This window comes from Pristiophorus japonicus, chromosome 6, assembly GCF_044704955.1.
Source record: "Pristiophorus japonicus isolate sPriJap1 chromosome 6, sPriJap1.hap1, whole genome shotgun sequence".
Taxonomy (NCBI): domain Eukaryota; kingdom Metazoa; phylum Chordata; class Chondrichthyes; family Pristiophoridae; genus Pristiophorus; species Pristiophorus japonicus.
This window is the reverse complement of record NC_091982.1, coordinates 51,991,137-52,012,955: the sequence shown is the minus strand read 5'-3', so window position 1 is coordinate 52,012,955 and position 21,819 is coordinate 51,991,137. Positions and strand designations below refer to the sequence as shown.

Below are 21,819 nucleotides of genomic sequence, written 5' to 3'. Positions count from 1 at the left end.
TCCCCATAGCTCTGCAAATGTTTCCTTTTCAAGGCTATATCCAATTCCCTTTTGAAAGTTACTATCGGATCAGCTTCCACCACCCTTTCAGGCCGCACATTCCAGATCACAGCAACTCGCTGCGTAAAACAATTCTCCTCATCTCCACTCTGGTTCTTTAGCCAATCCCCTTAAATCGAAGTCCTCTGGTTACCGACACTCCCGCCACTGGAAACAGTTCCTCCCTGTCTACTCTATCACAACCCCTCGTGATTTTGAGCACCACTACTTCAATCTCGCCCTTAACCTTCTCTGCACGAAATAGAACAATCCCGGCTTCACCAGTCTCTCCACCTACCTGAAGTTTCTCATCCCCGGTATCATACCAGTAAATCTCCTCTGCACCCTCACTGTGGCAACATTTGCAGAGCTGTGAGGAAATAGCAAGGGAGTGGGACTAATTGGGCAGCTCTTTCAGTGAGCTGGTGATTGCACGATGGGTCGAATCGCCTCCTCTGTGCTATTCGACAAGCATCCTGTCTGTTGTGCGTACCATTCTGTTGATGGTGAGGTTGTTAACCCTGCTTGTTCATAATTGTTCTGCGAAACCCAATGCTGTCGTCCGTTCTGCTGATCTTCTCTCCAGGGACTTGAGCACATAAATCTAAGCTGGCACTCCAGTGCAGAACTGAGGGAGTGCTGCACTGTCGGAGGTGCCATCTTTCAAGTGAGACGTTAAACTGAGGACCAGTCTGCTCTCTCAGGTGGATGTAAAAGATCCAATGGCACTATTGCAAAGAGAGCAAGAGAGTTAACCCCGGTGTCCTGGCCAATATTTATCCCTCAATCAACATCACTAAAAACAGTTTATCTGGCATTATCACATTGCTATTTGTGGGAGCTTGCTGTGCGCAAATTGGCTGCTGCGTTTCCCACATTACAGCAGTGACTACACTCCAAAAGTACTTAATTGGTTGTAAAGCGCTTTAGGACGTCCGGTGGTCATGAAAGGCGCTATATAATTGCAAGTCTGTCTTTCTTTCCCTCTGGCCCAAGACACATCTCTGTTGATATTCATTTTCAGGGAACCACAAAGGTCAACCGTACACACAGAATCCAAAAGTGCAGGGTTTCATTCAGTGGATAAAAGTACAGTGCGAGAAGGATGTGCTGAAGAAGTCTGTCATTGGCGGCTACTATTCATTCCCTCCGGCCCCGACCCTATTTCAGGATTACTGTAAAAATCTTGACGGTAAGAATGGTGTTGGACGTGCTGCGCATTGCATTCGTTTGCAGTGTCTGTGACCTCCTGTCGTATCGGATTAACACAGTACAGGGGGACCGGATAAGGCAGAGATTAAGCACAGTTGAGTGCTAGGGACATCCATCCCTGCTGTTCTGTGTCCCAGCAATTCTTCCTTGTACAGTGTCACCTCCATGTGCAGACAGGAAGCAGAGAGTCGGGATAAACGGGTCCTTTTCGGAATGGCAGACAGTAACTAGTGAGGTGCCGCAGGGCTCGGTGCTGGGACCCCAGCTATTTACAATATACATTAATGATTTAGATGAAGGAATTGAGTGTAATATCTCCAAGTTTGCAGATGACACTAAGCTGATTGGCAGTGTGAGCTGTGAGGAGGATGCTAAGAGGCTGCAGGGTGACTTGGATAGGTTAGGTGAGTGGGCAAATGGCATGGCAGATGCAGTATAATGTGGATAAATGTGAGGTTATCCACTTTGGTGACAAAAACACGAAGGCAGAATATGATCTGAATAGCGGCAGATTAGGAAAAGGGGAGGTGCAACGAGACCTGGGTGTTATGGTACATCAGTCACTGAAGGTAGACATGCAGGTACAGCAGGCGGTGAAGAAGGCAAATGGCACGTTGGCCTTCATAGCTAGGGAATTTGAGTATAGAAGCAGGGAGATCTTACTGCAGTTTTACAGGGCCTTGGTGAGGCCTCACCTGGAATATTGTGTTCAGTTTTGGTCTTCTAATCTGAGAAGAACGTTCTTGCTATTGAGGGAGTGCAGCGAAGGTTCACCATACTAATTCCCGGGATGGCAGGACTGACATATGAGGGGAGGCTGGATCGACTTTGCCTGTATTCACTGGAGTTTAGACGGATGAGAAGGGATCTCATAGAAACATATAAAATTCCGACGGGACTGGACAGGTTAGATGCAGGAAGAATGTTCCCGATGTTGGGGAAGTCCAGAACCAGGGGACACAGTCTTAGGATAAGGGGTAAGCCATTTAGGACCGAGATAAGGAGAAACTTCTTCACTCAGAGAATTGTGAACCTGTAGAATTCCCTACCGCAGAGAGGAGTTGATGCCCGTTCGTTAGAGATATTCAAGAGGGAGTTAGATATGGCCCTTATGGCTAAAGGGATCAAGGGGTATGGAGAGAAAGCAGGAAAGGGGTACTGATGTGAATGATCAGCCATGATCTTACTGAATGATGGTGCAGGTTCGAAGGGTCGAATGGCCTACTCCTGCACCTATTGTCTATGTTTCTATGTTTCCTATTAAATCCATCTTTCAGATGAGATGATAAATCGAGGCCCCGTCTGCCCCGTCAGGTAGATGTAAATGATCCCATGGCACTATTTCGAAGAAGAGCAGGGGAGTTCTCCTGATTATCTTGGCCAATATTTATCCCGCAATCAACATTGCAAAAACACAGAATATCTGGTCATTATCACATTGATGTTTGTGGGAGCTTGCTGTGCGCAAACTGGCTGCTGCGTTTCCCATCATCATAGGCAGTCCCTTGAACGAGGATGACTTGCTTCCACGTGAGTTCCAGATGTTTCAATGAAGGACCCAATGTTCCAGTCCTGAACTCCAATTGAGGGGGTGGAAGATGCCTGTGAGTGGATTTTTTTAACGTGTGGTGTCCATTGCACACCAGCCACCACGCGGGCTTGACAGAGCTAGGCCTTTATCCAGTGGCATGCATTAACCAGGACGACTGGAGACCTGCTCTGCTGCCCGGCCAAGCGCGCGCACATATCGCAGTGTGGGCAGGCCCGTGCTACCCCTGGGCCCTGTACCCACATTCGCCGCACCTCCACCACATTACAACAGTGACTACACATCAAAAAAAAAGTACTTCATTGGCTGTGAGGTTCTTTGGGATCTCCTGAGGGCATGACTGGCACTATAGAAATGCAAGTCTTTATTTCTTCCCCCAAGAGCATGACCGTGGCAGCAAGGTAGGGGTTTGCGAAGGAATGCAGAGTGCCCTGTTGACCTCCTCCTCATTGTATTTACATTTTCTGAGTGCAGAGAGAGGCAGAAAGGGACGGAGAGTAAACACATCCGACTGGGGCTCACTCCTCACCACTTTGGGCTGCCTGAAAACTCTGCCATCCGGCTCGAAGGGCCGTCACCGGATCACAGCGAGACATGACAGAAGAGTGTAGTGAGGGCGCCCTGTATTTATCCTGTTCATTCAAACCATTTATCATCATAGGCAATCCCTCGGAATCAAGGAACACTTGCTTCCACTCTTAACATGAGTTCTTTGATGGCTGTACAGTCCAATGCGAGAACCACAGTCTCTGTCACAGGTGGAACAGACAGTCGTTGAGGGGAGGGGTGGGTGGGACTGGTTTGCCGCACGCTCCTTCCGCTGCCTGCGCTTGGTTTCTGCATGCTCTCGGTGACGAGACTCAAGGTGCTCAGCGCCCTCCCGGATGCACTTCCTCCATTTAGGGCGGTCTTTGGCCAGGGACTCCCACGTGTCGGTGGGATGTTGCACTTTATCAGGGAGGCTTTGGGGATGTCCTTGAAACGTTTCCTCTGCCCATCTTTGGCTCGCTTGCCGTGAAGGAGTTCCGAGTAGAGCACTTGCTCTTAGCTGTGCTGCCACAGACATTTTATGAATGCATAATTTTAAGCAAATAGCTCCTTGATAAGAGCAGAGAAAGGGTGCTGTCACCGGTGAGAATGGATGTAATTGGGTCTTGAAACAGCAGAAAGCCGAGTTGTGATCTTGCCGCAGATAAAGCATTGTTAATTTATTTTGTTGAGTGCTTGGTTTGCTTTTACGCTGTTTGTGGTTTCAATCTCGTATATATAATGAGTTTTAATTCTCCAGCCGGGCCTCCCTTGACCTCCACAAGTGAATTGAAGAAGGTGATTGAAAACCTGCATTACAGGGAGCACAAGTGGATTGCCCTTCAGGGCACCATCGTGGCCGTTCGATACGTCTGTCACACTGACTCAACCGAGAGGCTGGGAGCAGAGGCCGTGCAGGTATGAGAAAGCTTAGCGGCATTAGCTGGAGGGGTAGGGTGGCCTCCGGACATGCTCTTCCTCCAGCTGCACCCAAGGGGCATTGTTTGGAACCGCTGTGGTCAGCCATGTCCGCAAACTGGCCTCGTTTGTGTGGCCCGAGGACCCTTTCATGGCATCGCCCCAGAGTGGGCTCGTCCCCAGTTTAGTGCCGGTCTGTTCGAGTTCGCAAGTCATGTTCACTCTTCTCTGTGATGTATTAAGTCTTCCACATAGGGGGCATTTGATGTCTACATGGGCCTTGCTCCCTGTGTCACACTTTTTGTGTCAGCGTTTATAATGGGTAAACCGCGTGGGAAAGGCTTGTATCATTTTGTACATGTCATACTGTAATTGGGGACCTCCGGCAGTCTGTGGCGCTGTTGCAGGAGTTGGCCGTATCCCCCGCCATTTTATTTTTCACCTAATTTTCAGGTGTTTCCCGCTCAATTTCCCAAAGTGCTTTCAACCAATTTTCCGGTTGCCCACCTGATCTACCCGAGATGCCTTCTAGCCGTCCAACCCACTTGCAGCTGTCTGATTGCTATTTTGGGCCTTAGGCCACAGCCTATCTATGTTCCTATCTACCTGCTTTCCACACGCCCTGTTAGGTCTGGCTGGAGCCTAACACTGAGGCCGACTCGTTTGAACTCCTTCTTAGCAGTGGTCAGGCCTTGGGTCTACTGCCTCGGGCCTCTTGTCCTCACCGCACTGTGACCCCACGCCGACCTGAGGACATCATGAGGCACTGGATAAATGCTCGTTCTTTTTCTGTTGTTCTAAATAAGCACACGCTCTCCAAATCCTGCTCACCCATCACCCCTGTGCTCGTTGACCTACATTGGCTCCCGGTTAAGCAACACCTCGACTTCAAAAATTTTCATCCTTGTTTATAAATTCCTCCAAGGCCTCGCCCCTCCCTATCTCTCTAATAGCCCCACAAGCCCCCTGAGAAATCTACGCTCGAATTCTGCCCTCTTGAGCATCCCTGATGGTAATTGCTCAGCCATTGGTGGCCGTGCCTTCAGCTGCCTGGGCCCCAAGCTCTGGAACTCCCTACCTAAACCTCTCCTCTCTGTCCTCCTTTAAGACGCTCCTTTAAACATACCTCTTTGAGCAAGCTTTTGATCACCTGCCATAATTTCTTCTTATCTGGCTCAGTGTCAAATTTATTTTTTTGCCTTATAACACTCCTGTGAAGTGCCTTGGGATGTTTCACTACATTAAAGGCGCTATATAAATACACGTTGTTGATTATGTTGTGCTCCATCCTGTATGCATATTGTATGTGGAGATGTTCTCCATGTAGTGTCCGAGAAAGACTCCATTTTGGAACGATGTAGCATTGCAGCATACTTCTCAAGATAAGACGGCGCGTTTTTTTTTCTTGCACAATTGATGCTTATAGTTATATTACATAGGGGCCGAAATTCAATAGCTCAAGAAAGCTGGTGCCCCTCTGATTGTTTTTGAGAACTTATCGCGCGGATCCACGATGCGGTTGGAAGATCGATTTTCAGGACTTCGAAATCGGTCATAGTGGGGGCAGGACATAGACAGGAAGGCAGGCTGAGGGACTGAATTTGGGTCTGGACCAGGAATCCACCGCTGTCAATCAGCGGCAGAGTGATGGTGACGTCACTGCGCGTGTGCGTCACCGCGCTCTCTCCCCTCATTAAAGGGGAGAGATTCGATCATTGTTAATCTTCGGCCACTGGGCCACCAGGAAGAGTTTCGGCCGGGCCAGTGGCCTGGCACCCAAGAGGGTTTGGCAGCCCGGCTGAACCCGTGGGCACTATCTTGCTGGCTGATCGGAAAGTCGGCTGGCAAAAATGAATACATGGCGGCTGCGGCAGTGGGCCCCCCCCTTGAAGGGCCGCCGCGCTTCCAGGCCGCACTCAGTGCGGAGAAGGTGCACCGACAAAGAAAGCTGTCAGGGGCACCGCGCGGCGGGCAACAAGTTTTCGGCCTGAATTTAGGTCGGTGCATTTTTAAGGTGAGGGAGAGCGGTGGTGCGCATTCTGAAAGTGCGCTTGCAGCCGTCAACAGGACCGGGGCGGTATCGGGTCCAGACCGAAAAATCCCCGACCTGAATTTGGGTTGGGTCGGCCAGTTGACCCCAAAGCTGTGTCCACAGGATTCTGCCACAAACCAGACAGTAACGGGTCTTTCTGAGACCCTGAATTTCGGCCCCATAGAGTATACAGCACAGAAACAGGCCATTCGGCCCTACAGATCCAAGCCGGTGTTTATGCTCCACACAAGCTCCTTCCCACGCTTCTTCATCTCGCCCTATCCACATATCCCATTCTTTTCTCCCTCGTGTGCTTATCGAGCTTCCCTTTAAATGCATCGATACTATTCCCCTCAACTACCCCCAGTGGCAGTGAGTTCCACATTCTCACCACTCTCTGGGTAAAGAAGTTTCTTCTGAATTCCCGATTTGATTTCTTGCTGACTATCTTATATTGATGGTCTCTGATTATGTTCTTCTCCACAAGTGGAAACATTCTCTCTATATCCACTCTTATCAAAACCTTTCATAATTTTAAAGACCTCTATTAGGTCACCCCGAGCCTTCACTTTTCAACAGTTGTATTGTGTGATTACCAGACAAAAGTGAATAAGCAGCCACAGTAACTCAAATTTCTGTGTGCTTGCATGCTAAATGACATGGGATCGAAAAATCTTTGGTGCCTTATAGCTCGATACCCAATCCTTCCAAACTGTTCACTGCTGCACAGCAAGTAATAATAGGATGGATGCATAAAATTCAAGCTGATTGCACCGGCTTGAGCTGGTTTCAAAACACCCTTGACCCTGAGGCGCTGCCCAGTCAGATACCAGCATCACCCCGAGATTTTCAAAGGTTAGCCAGTGCCGCTCACTCTGGAAGATCATCATAGAATCGTAGAAAAATTACAACACAGAAGGAGGCCATTCAGCCCATCGTGTCTGTGCTGGCTAACAAGAGGCTATCCAGCCTAATCCCACCTTCCAGCTCTTGGTCTGTAGCCCTGTAGGTTACAGCATTTCAAGTGCACATCCAGGTGCTTTTTAAATGTGAGGGTTTCTGCCTCTGCCACCCTTTCAGGCAGTGAGTTCCAGACCCCACCACCCTCTGCAAAAAGAAATTTCCCCTCAAATCCCTCTAAACCTTCTACCAATTACTTTAAATTCGTGCCCCCTGTTGTTAATCCCTCTGCTAAGGGAAATAGGTCTTTCCTCCACTCATAATTTTATCCGCCTCAATCTAGTGCAGCTCCTTTTGTCGTCCAGTTGCAGTTCATGCAGCTTACCTGAGGAATGGGAAGTGTGCGGCTGATTTTCCTCCGCCCCTTTGCCGCCTCTCGAAGCGAATGCAATTGTGTCTTTGAGCGAACTGGACATGAGCTGGGGCCCGAGGGAGTGATGGGCAGGATGGCGTTACCTGTCATTTGTTCCTTCCACCCCTGTGGCCCGTCGCGCCATGCAGTGCAGTCGACTTAGATTACCATGAGTGGGGAGAGTTACAAAGCACGGGGGTGGAGGTGGTGGGGGGGGGGGGAGGAGGAGGAGGAGGTGGGGGGGGGGGGGGAGGAGGAGGAGGTGGGGGGGGGGGGAGGAGGAGGAGGTGGGGGGGGGGAGGAGGAGGAGGAGGTGGGGGGGGGGGGAGGAGGAGGAGGTGGGGGGGGGGAGGAGGAGGAGGAGGTGGGGGGGGGGGGAGGAGGAGGAGGTGGGGGGGGGAGGAGGAGGAGGTGGGGGGGGGGGAGGAGGAGGAGGTGGGGGGGGGGGAGGAGGAGGAGGAGGTGGGGGGGGGGAGGAGGAGGAGGAGGAGGTGGGGGGGGGAGGAGGAGGAGGAGGAGGTGGGGGGGGGAGGAGGAGGAGGAGGTGGGGGGGGGGGGGGAGGAGGAGGAGGAGGTGGGGGGGGGGGGGGAGGAGGAGGTGGGGGGGGGGGAGGAGGAGGTGGGGGGGGGGGGGAGGAGGAGGAGGTGGGGGGGGGAGGAGGAGGAGGTGGGGGGGGGGGGGAGGAGGAGGAGGTGGGGGGGGGGAGGAGGAGGAGGTGGGGGGGGGAGGAGGAGGTGGGGGGGGGGAGGAGGAGGAGGAGGTGGGGGGGGGAGGAGGAGGAGGAGGTGGGGGGGGGGGGGAGGAGGAGGTGGGGGGTGGGGGGAGGAGGAGGGGGAGGTGGGGGGGGGAGGAGGAGGAGGAGGTGGGGGGGGGGGGGGGAAGGAGGAGGTGGGGGGGGGAGGAGGAGGTGGGGGGTGGGGGGAGGAGGAGGGGGAGGTGGGGGGGGGGAGGAGGAGGAGGAGGTGGGGGGGGGGAGGAGGAGGAGGAGGTGGGGGGGGGGGGAAGGAGGAGGTGGGGGGGGGAGGAGGAGGTGGGGGCGGGGGCGGGGGGAGTGGAAGTCCTTGTTTATTCACAGGACAAACAACTACAGCGACATCCAGAATGGCAAAACTCAGCAGCTGTTGCCCAGCAGTGGCCTTGACCACTGTATTGGCCCGCATGCTGCCATCTAACAGCTTACGATATATATTATATATAGGTACAACATCTGATATCCGGCAACCTCGACACCGAGACCGTGCCGGTTTTCAAATGTTTCCAGATTTCAGACCTTGCTATTGGCGCTCCTCGCCGCCCGCCAATTAACCGATCCTCGCCGCCCACCTCTCGGCGCTGTGTTTTTTTACCTGTTTCCTTGTCCCTCGCCGCCCGATGCCGCCATATTGGCCGTTTCAAAAATGTCTGGTTTTTGGACAATTGCGGTTTTCGGGCAGCCGAATTCGGGACATTGTACCTGTGTGTGTATTTTGTGTGTGTGTGTGTGTGTGTGTAGATATCATCATAGGCAGTCCCTCAAAGCGAGGATGACTTGCTTCCACGCCAAAAAAGGATGAGTTCACAGGTGTTTCAATGAGGGACCTGATATTCCAGATCCCGAACTACATGTTGAAGGGTGGAAGATGCCTGTGTGTGGATTTTTTTAACGTGTGGTGACCGTTGCACACCAGCCATCACACGGGCTTGACAGAGCTAGGTCTTGGTCCAATGGCAAGGATTACCCAAGACGACTGGAGACCAGCTCAGTTGCACGGACCGAGTGCGCACACGTATCATAGTATGGGCTGGCCCGTGCTGCCCCTGGGCCCTCGCCTCTTCTGGGCCCCAGACTCGCATCTCTCCTGGGCCCCGGTCACTTCCCTCTACGGACTCTTGCTGCTCCTTCGCCCCTCCTGCTGTGCCTGCCCGCACTGCAATCAGTGACCTGACTTCACAGCCATCGCCCTCCTGCAGCAGCACACACTGCTCCCTCCAATGGCCCCGACCTACTGATGGTCTTAGATGACGCTATGGGCCCAATCGCTGACACAAGATGCACTGAGATTGTGCTGACTGGGTTACTGCTCACGTTTGCGCTAAAATTCATTTGCATAATCACAAACGTCAAATCTTCCATGAACCAATGCAATCGGACAGCGTAATAGATTCTTTTTCTTTCCATTTAAAAAGTATTCTTTGATGTATTTTAACACCTGGTGCCGTTTTATTAATACAACTGAAAATGGGTTTAGCACCAAAAAAAAATCAACATTTTTAATCAGAACATCCAGTCCATCACCTGTGAGTCACCTGATTTAAAATCACTGAAAATGACTTTGGAAAAAAAAATTATACTGAACCATTTACAACTTTCATCACTGTTCACCAGTCAGTTTCTCAGTAAATTCAATATTTTTTGATCTGAAAAAAATGTTCCGGCTAATGTCTGCGCCCGAGAAAATGAGCGCAATTTGACGATCCTTCCCAACCCAGCACATTGGGCGGAATCTTGTAGTTCCGACCTGGGGGCGTGGCCAGTTTTGTGGGTGGGGCCTGATCCGGGTGGATTAAATCTTGAACCAGCTGTGTAGCTCTAACTTGTTGCAGTGTACGTGGATACGATAAGAAGGATCAGTTCATATCGAGTATTAAGCAGTCAATGATTAAAAAACATAAGAAGGACATAAGAAATAGGAGCAGGAGTAGGCCATCTGGTCCCTCGAGCCTGCTCCGCCATTCAGTAAGATCATGGCTAATCTGATCTTGGCCTCAACTCCACCTACCTGCCCGCTCCCCATAACCCTTGACTCCCTTTATCGTTCAAAAATCTGTCTATCTCAACCTTAAATATATTCAATGACCCAGCTTCCACAGCTCTCTGGGGTAGAGAATTCTAAAGGTTAAGGCCTTAAATGTGCCGTGTGTTTTATTTCTCTTGTTTGGTTTATTCTTCTTGAGTTAGAAGCACATTGTCCTGCGAATTCAAGATATTAAGGAGAACAGATAGCGTAGATAGAGAGAAACTATGTCCTATAGGTTGGGGATTCTAGGACTAGGGGACATCGTTTAAAAGTTAGAGCCAGACCTTTCCAGAGTGAAATCAGGAAACCCTTCCACACACACAAACTTTCTTCCACAAATGGCAACTGATGCTAGGTCAATTGTTAATTTTGAATCTGAGATTGATAGCTTTCTGTTAACCAAAGGTATTAGGGATATGGTCCAAAGGCAGGCATATGGAGTTAGGTCATAGATCAGCCACGATCCCATTGAATGGCGGAACAGGCTCGAGGGGCCGAATGGCCTCCTCCTGTTGCTCTGTTTCTAGAAATAATTGCTCCAGATGTGCAGTCAGATGAATAACAAATTAAAATTTTATTCTCATCACGAACAGAGGGCTCGAGACAGACCGGATCTGCCCCTGAAGAAAGACAACGCTATTTCAGCCTTGTCTTCAGAACCAGTCAGACTGGGGGAAGATCCAGAGAAAGACAGCAGTTCGAGCCAGCGAACCAAGGAGCTTCAGGCAGTGCCAGTGAGGGTCTACAAGAGGTGCTCATCGCCGGTGATGAATCACTACATGTTGAGGTATTGTAAGAAAGAAAAACTTGCATTTATATAGCGCCTTTCACGGCCACCGGACGTCTCAAAGCGCTTTACAGCCAATGAAATACTTTTGAAGTGTAGTCACTGTTGTAATGTAGGAAACGCGGCAGTCAATTTGCACACCGCATGCTCCCACAAACATGATGACCAGATAATCTGTTTTTGTTTTGTTGATTGAGGGATAAATATTGGCCAGGACACCGGGGATAACTCCCCTGCTCTTCGAAATAGTGCCGTGGGATCTTTTAACTTCCACCTCAGAGGGCAGACGGGGCTTCGATTTAACCTCTCGTCCAAAAAACAGCACCTCCGACAGTGCAGCCCTCCTTCAGCACCACACTGGGGAGTGTGAGCCTAGATTTATGTGCTAAAGTCCCTGGAGTGGGACTTGAACTCTCACCCTTCTGAATCAGAGGCGAGTGTGCTACCCACTGAGCCACAGTTGATACCACGGTCTGTTGATGAAGAGTGGTGTGTTCAGACCACTGCGCGTAGAGGGGATAGTGCAGTGGGCTCGAACACTCTCACCTTGGGGTACGGGCTCAAGCGGCACACGGAAGGACGGAAGTCTTCTTACTCTGACAGCTATAAGGATCCAAACTAAACTGAATTGTGAGCAGTCTTAACTAACCATCTCATGGGACAAATCCACAGCACAGACCTTGACTTAAGTGCAAGTTGATGCCAACTTGTAAGGCACATAGTTGGGAAAGTAGAGAGTGCCTCTCTGGCCCATGGTGTAATGCTAACATGGGATTGATCAGTTCCACAGACCTAACATCCATTATTTTTTTTAATTCATTCCCAGGATCTGGGGGTCGCTGGCAAGGCCAGCATTTATTGCTCATCCCCAATTGCCCTTGAGAAGGTGGTTGTGAGCCGCCGCCTTGAACCGCGGCAGTCTGTGTGGTGAAGGTACTCCCACAGTGCTGTTGGGGAGGGAGTTCCAGGACTTTGACTTTGATGAGCACAACGAAAAGTTGTATTCTAGGACTCTTTTTTTTGCAAGGATGAAAAAAGGATAAATAAATAGGGCCGATCTCTGTTTTTACAAAAAAAATAGGAGCCATTTATACATAATCATGATGACCTGAAGATAGAACCTTTCCCAGTTGGGAATTACTAAGGTAGATTCCAACTTGCAGCCAGGTTCGCCAACTCCTCCAGGATGGCCCTGGAATCTCCAGGAATTAGAGATTAATCTCCAGGACACTGCTATGAGCAAACTCAGGAGAAAGATCAAAGGCGAATGAAAAAAAATTGTGTTTTATTTTTTTTTCACACCTTTATATCTTTTAATAGTTACAAAAATTATTGGAGATAAGAGAAAAAAGGCTGTTTGACCGGACTTGGAGATGGGAGGTCATGTGATCAAACCTCCAGGAATACGCCCAGTCAGAGTTGCCAACCCTACTGGCCGCTCAGGCGTAAAACCCTTGTTGCAGATTGGCTGCCCCTTGTCGATTTCCATGGAGATGAAATGCGGGCGATTTCTGCAGTGGGCACTCGGTCCCCAGTGCCAGCTTTATGTCCAAGTGGCAGATTGAAAGTCTACCCCCCGTTGTCGTGTGTCATTGCTGGCTGAGCAGCCTCTCAATAGCCCTCCAGCCTTGGCCACTGCAACTCTGAAACTGAATGAGGTGCCAGAACCTGCTCATACCTCTTCTCAGTGCTCCCTTGTAAAAGAAAAAAACAAATCTTGAATTTATATAGCGCCTTTCATGACCTCAGAGCATCCCAAAGCTCCCAGAGTCAACAAAGTACTTTTGCAGTGAACTCACTGTTGCAATGTAGGGAAGAAGGAATTGCATTTCTGTCGCGCCTTTCACGACCACCGAACGTCTCAAAGCACTTTTCTGCCAATGAAGTATTTTTGAAATGCAGTCACTGTTACAATGAAGGAAACGCACTAGCCAATTTGCGCACAACAAGCTCCCACAAACAACAATGAGATCAAGGCCAGATAATCTGTTTTAGTGATGTTGGTTGAGGGATAAATATTGGACCCAGGACACCTCTGCTCTTCCTTAATTCATCATACTCTCTCTCCACTGAGTTCACTACCATCCTATCCTCCCTTAATCTCTAACTGCGTGCGAACTCCCCAACCCATATTCACAGCCACCCCCTCGATGTTGCCATCTCTTGTGGCCTCACTATTCCTACCGTGTCATAAGGCCATCTTCGACCACTTCCTTATATCGCTCTCCACCCACATCGCCCTTCCCCCATCAACCCTACTTCCTTCTGCATCCGCCCCTGGAAAAAACTCTCTCCAAACTCTCTTACAACTGCACTTATTAACTCCCAACTGGTCCAGCCTTTGGCCCTCCATTCACCATGACATTTCTGCAGCCACCAATCTGCTCAATCACACCCTCACCACCACCTTTCAGGCCCTAGTTCCTATTAAAACCATTACTCTCTTTCACCCTGGTTGTTCCCCCTGCTATGGTCCTCATATTCACTCCTTCAAGTCCAAGGGGCGCAGACTTAAACGGATGTGGTGGACAACTGGTTTAGCCATTCACTGCCCGATCTGGCTGGACCACGTAAAGCATTATTGGGTCCTACTCTTGTCTGCCAAAACTGCTCACTATTCCAGGATCATTCTGGAATGCAAAGATAATCCCTGGCTACTATTCTCTACTGCTAACCGTATTGTCAAACCCCTCCCCTGACTCCACCACACTCACCTCCAACAATAACTGTGAGGAGCTCATGGACTTCTTTGTATCAAAGATTGAGACCATCCGATCAGCTGTCTCTGCGAGTTCAATTCCTTCCCCCTAGCCCACCGGGCCAAACTTCATCTGAGGCTCCCCCTGCCCTAGCCCTGAACTCACATCTTTCTCCAGTTTCTCTCCGATCTCCCCTCTTGACCTCTCCACACTCATCTTGTCCATGAGACCCACTTCCTGCTCCCTTGACCCTATTCCCACCAAACTGCGGACCACCCAACTTCCTTTTCAGGCTCTCATGTTAGCTGACATTTTTAACGGTTCTCACTTCTCAGGTAGTGTTCCCCTTTCCCTCAAATCTGCGGTCATCACCTAACTCCTCAAAAAGCAACCCTTGACCCCACTATGCTTCCAAGCTACCGCCCCATCTCCACCCTCCCATTAAAGGCGCCATATAAATACAAGTTATTGTTCTAATGCCATGGGAGCTTTTACATTTACCTGAGAGATCTCATTACATCTCATCCGAAAGACGGCACCTCCGACAGTGCAGCACTCCTTCAGCACTGCACTGGAGTGTCAATCTATATTTTTTCTGCCCCAGTCTCTGGAGTGGGACCTGAACCCACAACCTTCTGACTCAGAGGCGAGAGTGCTACCCACTGAACCACCGCTGTATGTGATGTCCATCTCGCGGGACGAGTTTGGGTTCTGTATTTTTAGTGGTTCCAAGCTGGTTTTAATTGACAGTATCCAAATATTTTTAGATGCTGAGAAATAAAAATAAAATCTAGTAAGTAGTAGATTGTAAAAAGGCATGATTTATAGTTTTTAAAAAAACAACAAAGTTCATTGACTGTCTGCTATTTCCTGTACCGGTGTTATGAAACTGGCTGTTATGGAGTTAATGCGACTAAGTGCGAACACTTCTATGTTTTTCAGACGTAGATATCCTTTGAGGGATTTACAAAAGATTTACTATAACAAATGGCCATGTCGCAAAGCGCTCAGGTATGTTTACACACCATCGCCAGTCGTGGCCTCCCTTTCCTCTAGTTTATTGCACATGGTTGCTTTTGGGGAACATTCAAACAATTGTCCTTTTTGTCATCCATTGAATCAAGGAAGAAGATGCAGGATCCACCGATGGGGGTGAGGAAGAGACAGACAGACAGGCGGAAGAGGTTAGTGAGATTGATAGCACCAGAAGCAGAAGCCAGCACAATAGTGCCTGCCCTTCAAAGGCATTATTGTGCGTGAGGTGCCGCGAGATTGTGGCGAGGCACTGCAGAAATGCAAGTCCTTTATTTGCGAGGGATAGGAGGAGGCCATTCAGCCCCTCAAGCCTGTTCCGCCAATCAGTCACATCACGGCTGATCTGTCGTCGACCGACGCAGATTTCAGACTCGAGATGTGGGCATTGTTGGCAAGGTTGGCATTTATTGCCCATCCCTAGTTGCTGTGGGAAGGTGGCAATGTGCTTTTGCTGTGTAGCGATCATTTGTGTAACTGGGTGGTGGGTTGGATTACATAAGAACATGTTTAAAAAAAGGAGGCAGACAAAAAGCAGAAAACTATCGACCAGTTGGCCTAACATCTGTTGTTGGGAAATGTTGGAGTCCATAATTAAGGAAGCACTAGCGGGACATTTGGAAAAGCATGATTCAATCAAGCAGAGTCAGCATGGCTTTATGAAAGAGAAACCATTTTTGACAAATTTGCTAGAGTTCTTTAAGGATGTAATGAGTAGGGTGGATAAGGGGGAACCAGTGGATGTGGTGTATATGGATTTCCAGAAGGCATTCAATAAGATGCCACATAAGAGGTTACTGCACAAGATAAAAGTTCACGATTTGGGGGTAATATATTAGCATGGATAGAGGATTGGTTAACTAACAGAAAACAGTGGAGTGGAGATAAATGGGTCATTTTCTGGTTGGCAAACAGTAACTCGTGGGGTGCCGCAGGGATCGGTGCTGGGGCCTCAACTATTTACAATCTATATTAATGACTTGGATGAAGGGACCGAGTGTAATGTAGCCAAGTTTGCTGATGATACAAAGATGGGTGGGAAAGCAAATTGTGAGGAGGACACATAAAATCTGCAACAGGATATAGACAAGCTAAGTGAGCGGGCAAAAATTTGGCACATGGTGTATAATCTGGGAAAATGTGAGGTTATCCACTTTGGCAGAAATAATCGAAAAGCAAATTATAATTTAAATGGAGAAAAATTGCAAAGTGCTGCAGTACAGAGAGACCTGGGAGTCCTTGTGCATGAAACACAAAATGTTAGTATGTAAGTACAGCAAGTAATCAGGAAGACAAATGGAATGTTGGCCTTTATTGCAAGGGGGATAGAGTATAAAAGCAGAGAAGTCCTGCCACAACTGTACAGGGTACTGATGAGGCCACACCTGGAGTACTGCGTACAATTTTGGTCTCCTTATTTACGGAAGGATATACTTGCATTGGAGGCTGTTCAGAGAAGGTTTACTAGGTTGATTCTGGAGATGAGGGGGTTGACTTATAGGTTGAGTAGGTTGGGCCTATACACATTGGAGTTCAAAAGAATGAGAGGTGATCTTATTGAAACATATAAGATAATGAGGGAACTCGACAATGTGGATGCAGAGAGAATATTTCCACTCAGGAGAAACTAAAACTAGGGGACATAGTCTTAGAATAAGGGGTCGCCCATTTAAAATTGAGATGAGGAGAAATTTCTTCTCTGAAAGTTGCAAATCTTTGGAATTCTCTGCCTCAGAGAGCTGTGGGGACTGGGTCATTGAATATATTTAAGGCGGAGATGGACAAATTTTTGAGCGATAAGGGAATAAAGGGTTATGGGGAGCGGGCCGGGAAGTGGAGCTGAGTCCATGATCTTATTGAATGGCGGAGCAGGCTCGAGGAGCCAAATGGCCTACTCCTGCTCCTATTTCTTATGTTCTTACCGCACAAATTACCAGATTTATCGAATGAGCACAAAAATCAAGGTTCATACTCCCAGTGCAGTGCTGAGGGAGTGCTGCGCTGTCGGAGGTGCCGTCTTTCGGATGAGACGTTAAACCAAGGCCCCGTCTACTCTCTCAGTTGGATGTAAAAGATCCCGTGGCACTATTCAAAGAAGTTATCCCTGGCCAGTTGTGCTTTGCTGAGATGTGTTCATCTGTATCTGAGAGGAAATCACACACCCAGAATATACAGCAAGTCTAGCTGCACACACAATGTACTATCGAGTACACCCTCGAATATTATTTTTCAAAAAGGGAATCACCAATTGGCAATATCTACTTAATCAAACCTGCGACCTCTACCACTGAGAAGGACAAGGGCAGCAGACGGATGGGGACACCACCACCTCCAAGTTCCCCTCCAAGTTACACACCATTCTGACCTGGAAATATATCGGCCATTCCTTCATCATCGCTGGGTCAGAATCTTGGAACTCCCTCCCTGACAGCACTGTGGGAGTACCTTCGCCATACGGACTGCAGCGGTTCAAGAAGGCAGCTCACCACCACCTTCTCAAGGGCAATTAGGGATGGACAGTAAATGTCGGCCTTGCCAGCCACGCCCACATCCCATGAATGAATAAATTTTTTAAAACCTTGCCCTGGTTGGTAAACGATTGCTTCAGATTTTACTGTGACAATGCAGTGTTCTGAATAGCCATGTATTCATAGAATAGAATCATAGAAATTTACAGCACAGAAGGAGGCCATTTCGGCCCATCGTGCCTGTGCCGGCCAACAAGAGACTATCCAGCCGAATCCCACTTTCCAGCTCAAGGTCTGTAGCCCTGTAGGTTACAGCACCTTAGATGCACATCCAAGTTCTTTTTAAATGTGGTGAGGGTTTCTGCCTCTACCACCCTTTCAGGCAGTGAGTTCCAGACCCCCACCACCCTCTGGGTGAAGAAATTTCCGCTCAAATCCCCTCTCATCCTTCTATCAATTACTTTAATTTTATGCCCCCTGGTTGTTGACCCCTCTGCTAAGGGAAATGGGCCCTTTCTATCCATTCTATCCAGGCCCCTCATAATTTTATACACCTCCATGAGGCCTCCCTCAGCCGAGGAAAACAAATCCAGCCTATCCAATCTGTCCTCATAGCTAAGGTTCTCCACTCCCGGCAACATCCTCGTAAATCTCCTCTGAACCCCCTCCAGTGCATTCACATCCTTCCTGTAATGTGGTGACCAGAACTGCACGCAGTACTCTAGCTGTGGCCTAACTAGTGTTTTATACAGTTCAAACATAACCTCCCTACTCTTGTACTCTATGCCTCAGCTAATAAAGGCAAGCATTCCGTATGCCTTCTTAACCACCTTATCTACCTGGCCTGCTACCTTCAGAGATCTTTGTTCCTCTACGCTTCTCAGTGTCCTACCATTTAGTGTGTATTCCCTTGCCTTATTAGCCCTCCCCAAATGCATTACCTCACACTTCTCTGATTAAATTCCATTTGCTACTGTTCTATCCATCTGACCAGTGGATTGATATCTTCCTGCAGTCTATAGCTTTCTTCTTCATTATCAACCACACAACCAATTTTAGTATAATCTGCAAACTTCTTAATCATATCCCCCATCTCCAAGTCTGGATCATTGATGTATACCACAAAAAGCAAGTGACCTAGTACTGAGCCCTGCGGAACCCCACTGGAAACAGCCTTCCAGTCACAAAAACACCCATCAACCATTACCCCCTGCTTCCTGCCACCTAGCTAATTTTGGATCCATCTTGCCACTTTGCCCTAGATCCTATGGGCTTTTACTTTCGTGACCAGTCTCCCATGTGGGACCTTATCAAAAGCCTTGCTGAAATCTATATACACCACATCAAATACACTACCCTCATCGACCCTCCTTGTTACCTCCTCAAAAAATTCAATCAAGTTAGTCAGAAACGACCCTTAACAAATCCATGCCGTCTGTCCTTGATTAATCCATGTATTTCGAAATGAAGATTTTGACTGACCTGTAATTACTCGGTCTATCCCTTTCTCTCTTAAACAAAGGTACCACATTAACAGTCCTCCAGTCCTCTGGCACCACACCTGAAGCCAAAGAAGTTTGGAAAATGATGGTCAGAGCCTCTGCTATTTCCTCTTTTGCTTCGCTTAACAACCTGGGATACATTTCATCCGGGCCTGGGGACTTATCCACTTTCAAAGCTGCTAAACCCCTTAATACCTCCTCTATCGCTATGTTTATTTCATCTAATATTTCACACTCCTCTTCCCTGATAGAAATGTCTGTATCGCCCCGCTCCTTTGTGAAAACAGACGCAAAGTATTCATTAAGAATACTTCGTGTATTCTTCCAGCTCACTGCTCTCCAGACACTGTTCACCAAGTGGAGAGGGATAAGCGAACTGGGATTTTCCATACAGGCCTAAACGTTACTTCTGCATGATATGAATGTTTCATCCGACAGAATGGTTGGCAGGTTGTAATTCGAGGTCACAAGGTTACGAACACTCACCTCGGAGCGGTTCATTTGCCAAATTTATGTCTTGCATTCCCAAAGTAAAATTCCAGGCTTACTTCGTAAACCCTCCTGCAAGTAGATGAAAACTGAGATCTCATTCTGAGGATCTTGGCAGGCTTTGACCTGCATTTTTTTGGAACACTCAGTCCGGCTTGTCGACTGGCAGAGGATGTTTGTCCCACTGAGAGCTGTGCAAACTGGACTTGGAGCAAGATTGCTGTCGTCAGCATGTGTCGGGAGCTTAGCCCCAATCACCAGCGACTGCACTTTAATGGTTAATTCTTTGTGTGGGATCTTTCCGAGAGGCAGGTTGAGGTGCTATTGTGGCCGTCACTGTGGTCTCGATGTTCCCCGCCCCCTGCCCCCCGTGGGGTGACTCTCCCATTTACCCAGTGCTCCCATTTAACGATTGGCAGACTCTGTGCAGGTCATCAACCAGACTTTGTCAGTTGCTAAGCGAACTGGGGAGAAAAGGTTTCAGTGGTAAATCCTGCTGGGCACAGCTGCCATTTTGAAATCCAGGTGATTTTGAATTGAGTTAGTTCAAAGACCTACGAATGTTGAAAGTTAACCCCGTTGCACCAAAAAAAACCCCACAGAACCTTCACACATTTTTGTAATTAGTTGTCGGGATGTTGGCATGGCTGGTATTTATTGCCCTGGTGGCCCTTGAACTACTTGCTGGAGCAGCTACGGGCCAACCACATTGGTGTGGGACTGGAGTCGTGTATAGGCCCAGACTGGGTAAGGACGGCAGGTTTCCTTCCCTAAAGGGCATGAGTCAACCAGATGGGTTTTAATGACAATCGCTGACAGCTTCATGGACCACTTTGACTGAACCCAGCTTTTATGTTCCAGAATTTTTAAACAGAATTGAAATTCTCAAACGGCCACGTTGGGATTTGAACTCATGGTATGCGATTTATTCGTCATGGGCTCTGGATTATGAGTCTGGTAACATGACCACTACACCATCGTGCTCTTACAGGACTGAACACAGGGTAACCGTTATCCAGTAGCTTGCTTTGATGAACACCAAAGGCACAGGAGCTAGGTCTAAATGCCATAAAAAAAATTTTTAAGTACATATAGTTAATTAACTTGATGTGTTTCCTGGGCCAGAGCAAGTGAGTGCAAATATTGACACGACCAACATTGGAAGAATTATTTTACCACAGGCTGCCAGACATCTGGACCAGACTCCCGTCAAAGACTATGCTCTGCTGATTAATTGGCAGATAATCTAAGCTGACAGCCAGTGTGGTACTGATAGAGCGCTGCGTTATGAGAGGTGGCGTTGTTCACACGAGTTGTTAAACTGAGACCCCCGGCTGCCTGTTCCATTAATTCAGGTGGATGCTAAAAATCGCACAGCACTCTTTGAAGAAGGGCCAACATTCCACCACAACCAACCCCAACAAAAATAAATTAACCGGTCAGTCATCTCCAGTTGGGATCACGCTATGCGCGTCATGGCTGCTGCGCTGGCCGACAGAACACAATGGCCCGAAAGTTGCGGCCACTCCAGGCATGTACGATGTGCGCACGCACCCGAAGAGGCCTCGCAAATGCCAGTTCTCGGCACGCAATGCGCATGCTCCGAGAACCGGCTTTTATAATCTGTCAAAATCCCACGCATCTCTGGGAGAAGGGCCTCCGCGGGCGGAGATTTGGGCTATTTGCCCATCTTCTGCCCAGCGAATGTCCTTCAAACTCTTACGCCTGGTAAAAGCAGGCGTATAGCCTATTTTAACCAGCGTAAGAGTTTTAAAACATAGAAAAAATAAATGTTATTTCTTACTTTTATATTAAAAACCCTGCCAATGAAGGGAAGTTTATTTTTTTTAACTTTTTTTTAATTCACAAAAATAATTTTTTTTCTAAAACCATTTAATTTAATGCAATTTTGATTAATTTTTAAAAAGTGAAATGTTTTTTTATTTATGGTTATGTTTTTTTTGATTTTAGAGGTATTCTCATTGATAGTAATGAGAACTCCGAGCTCCCATTACTATGAATGAGAATACTACATTGTAAAAACATAAGAAATAGGAACAGGATTAGGCCACATGGCCCCTCGAGCCTGCTCCGCCATTTTATATGATCTTGGCTGATCCGATCATGGACTCGGGTCCACTTCCCTGCCCGCTCCCCATAACCGCTTATCCCCTTATCGGTTAAAAAACTGTCTATCTCTGTCTTAAATTTATTCCATGTCCCAGCTTCCACAGCTCTCTGAGGCAGCGAATTCCACAGATTTACAATCTTCTGAGAGAAGAAATTCCTCCTCATCTCTGTTTTAAATGGGCGCCCCCTTATTCTAAGATTATGCCCCGAGGTCGAATCTCCCCCATCAGTGGAAATATTCTCTCTGCATCCACCTTGTCAAGCCTCATAATCTTATACACTTCAATAAGATCACCTCTCAATCTTCTGAATTCCAATGAGTAGAGGCCCAACCTACTCAACCT

At 48.3% G+C, this 21,819-nt stretch overlaps 1 protein-coding gene across 1 annotated transcript in view; it reads left to right on the top strand.

Annotated features, from left to right (window-relative positions):
• The window catches only part of radx (RPA1 related single stranded DNA binding protein), a 108,809-nt gene that overhangs the window by 46,588 nt on the left and 40,402 nt on the right, over positions 1 to 21,819 (top strand). The window contains exons 9-13 of the mRNA XM_070882862.1: positions 1,064 to 1,231; positions 4,089 to 4,246; positions 10,962 to 11,155; positions 14,797 to 14,865; positions 14,979 to 15,038. Of these exons, the coding sequence (XP_070738963.1) occupies positions 1,064 to 1,231; positions 4,089 to 4,246; positions 10,962 to 11,155; positions 14,797 to 14,865; positions 14,979 to 15,038 (649 nt within the window). The remainder of the gene's footprint in view (positions 1 to 1,063; positions 1,232 to 4,088; positions 4,247 to 10,961; positions 11,156 to 14,796; positions 14,866 to 14,978; positions 15,039 to 21,819) is intronic.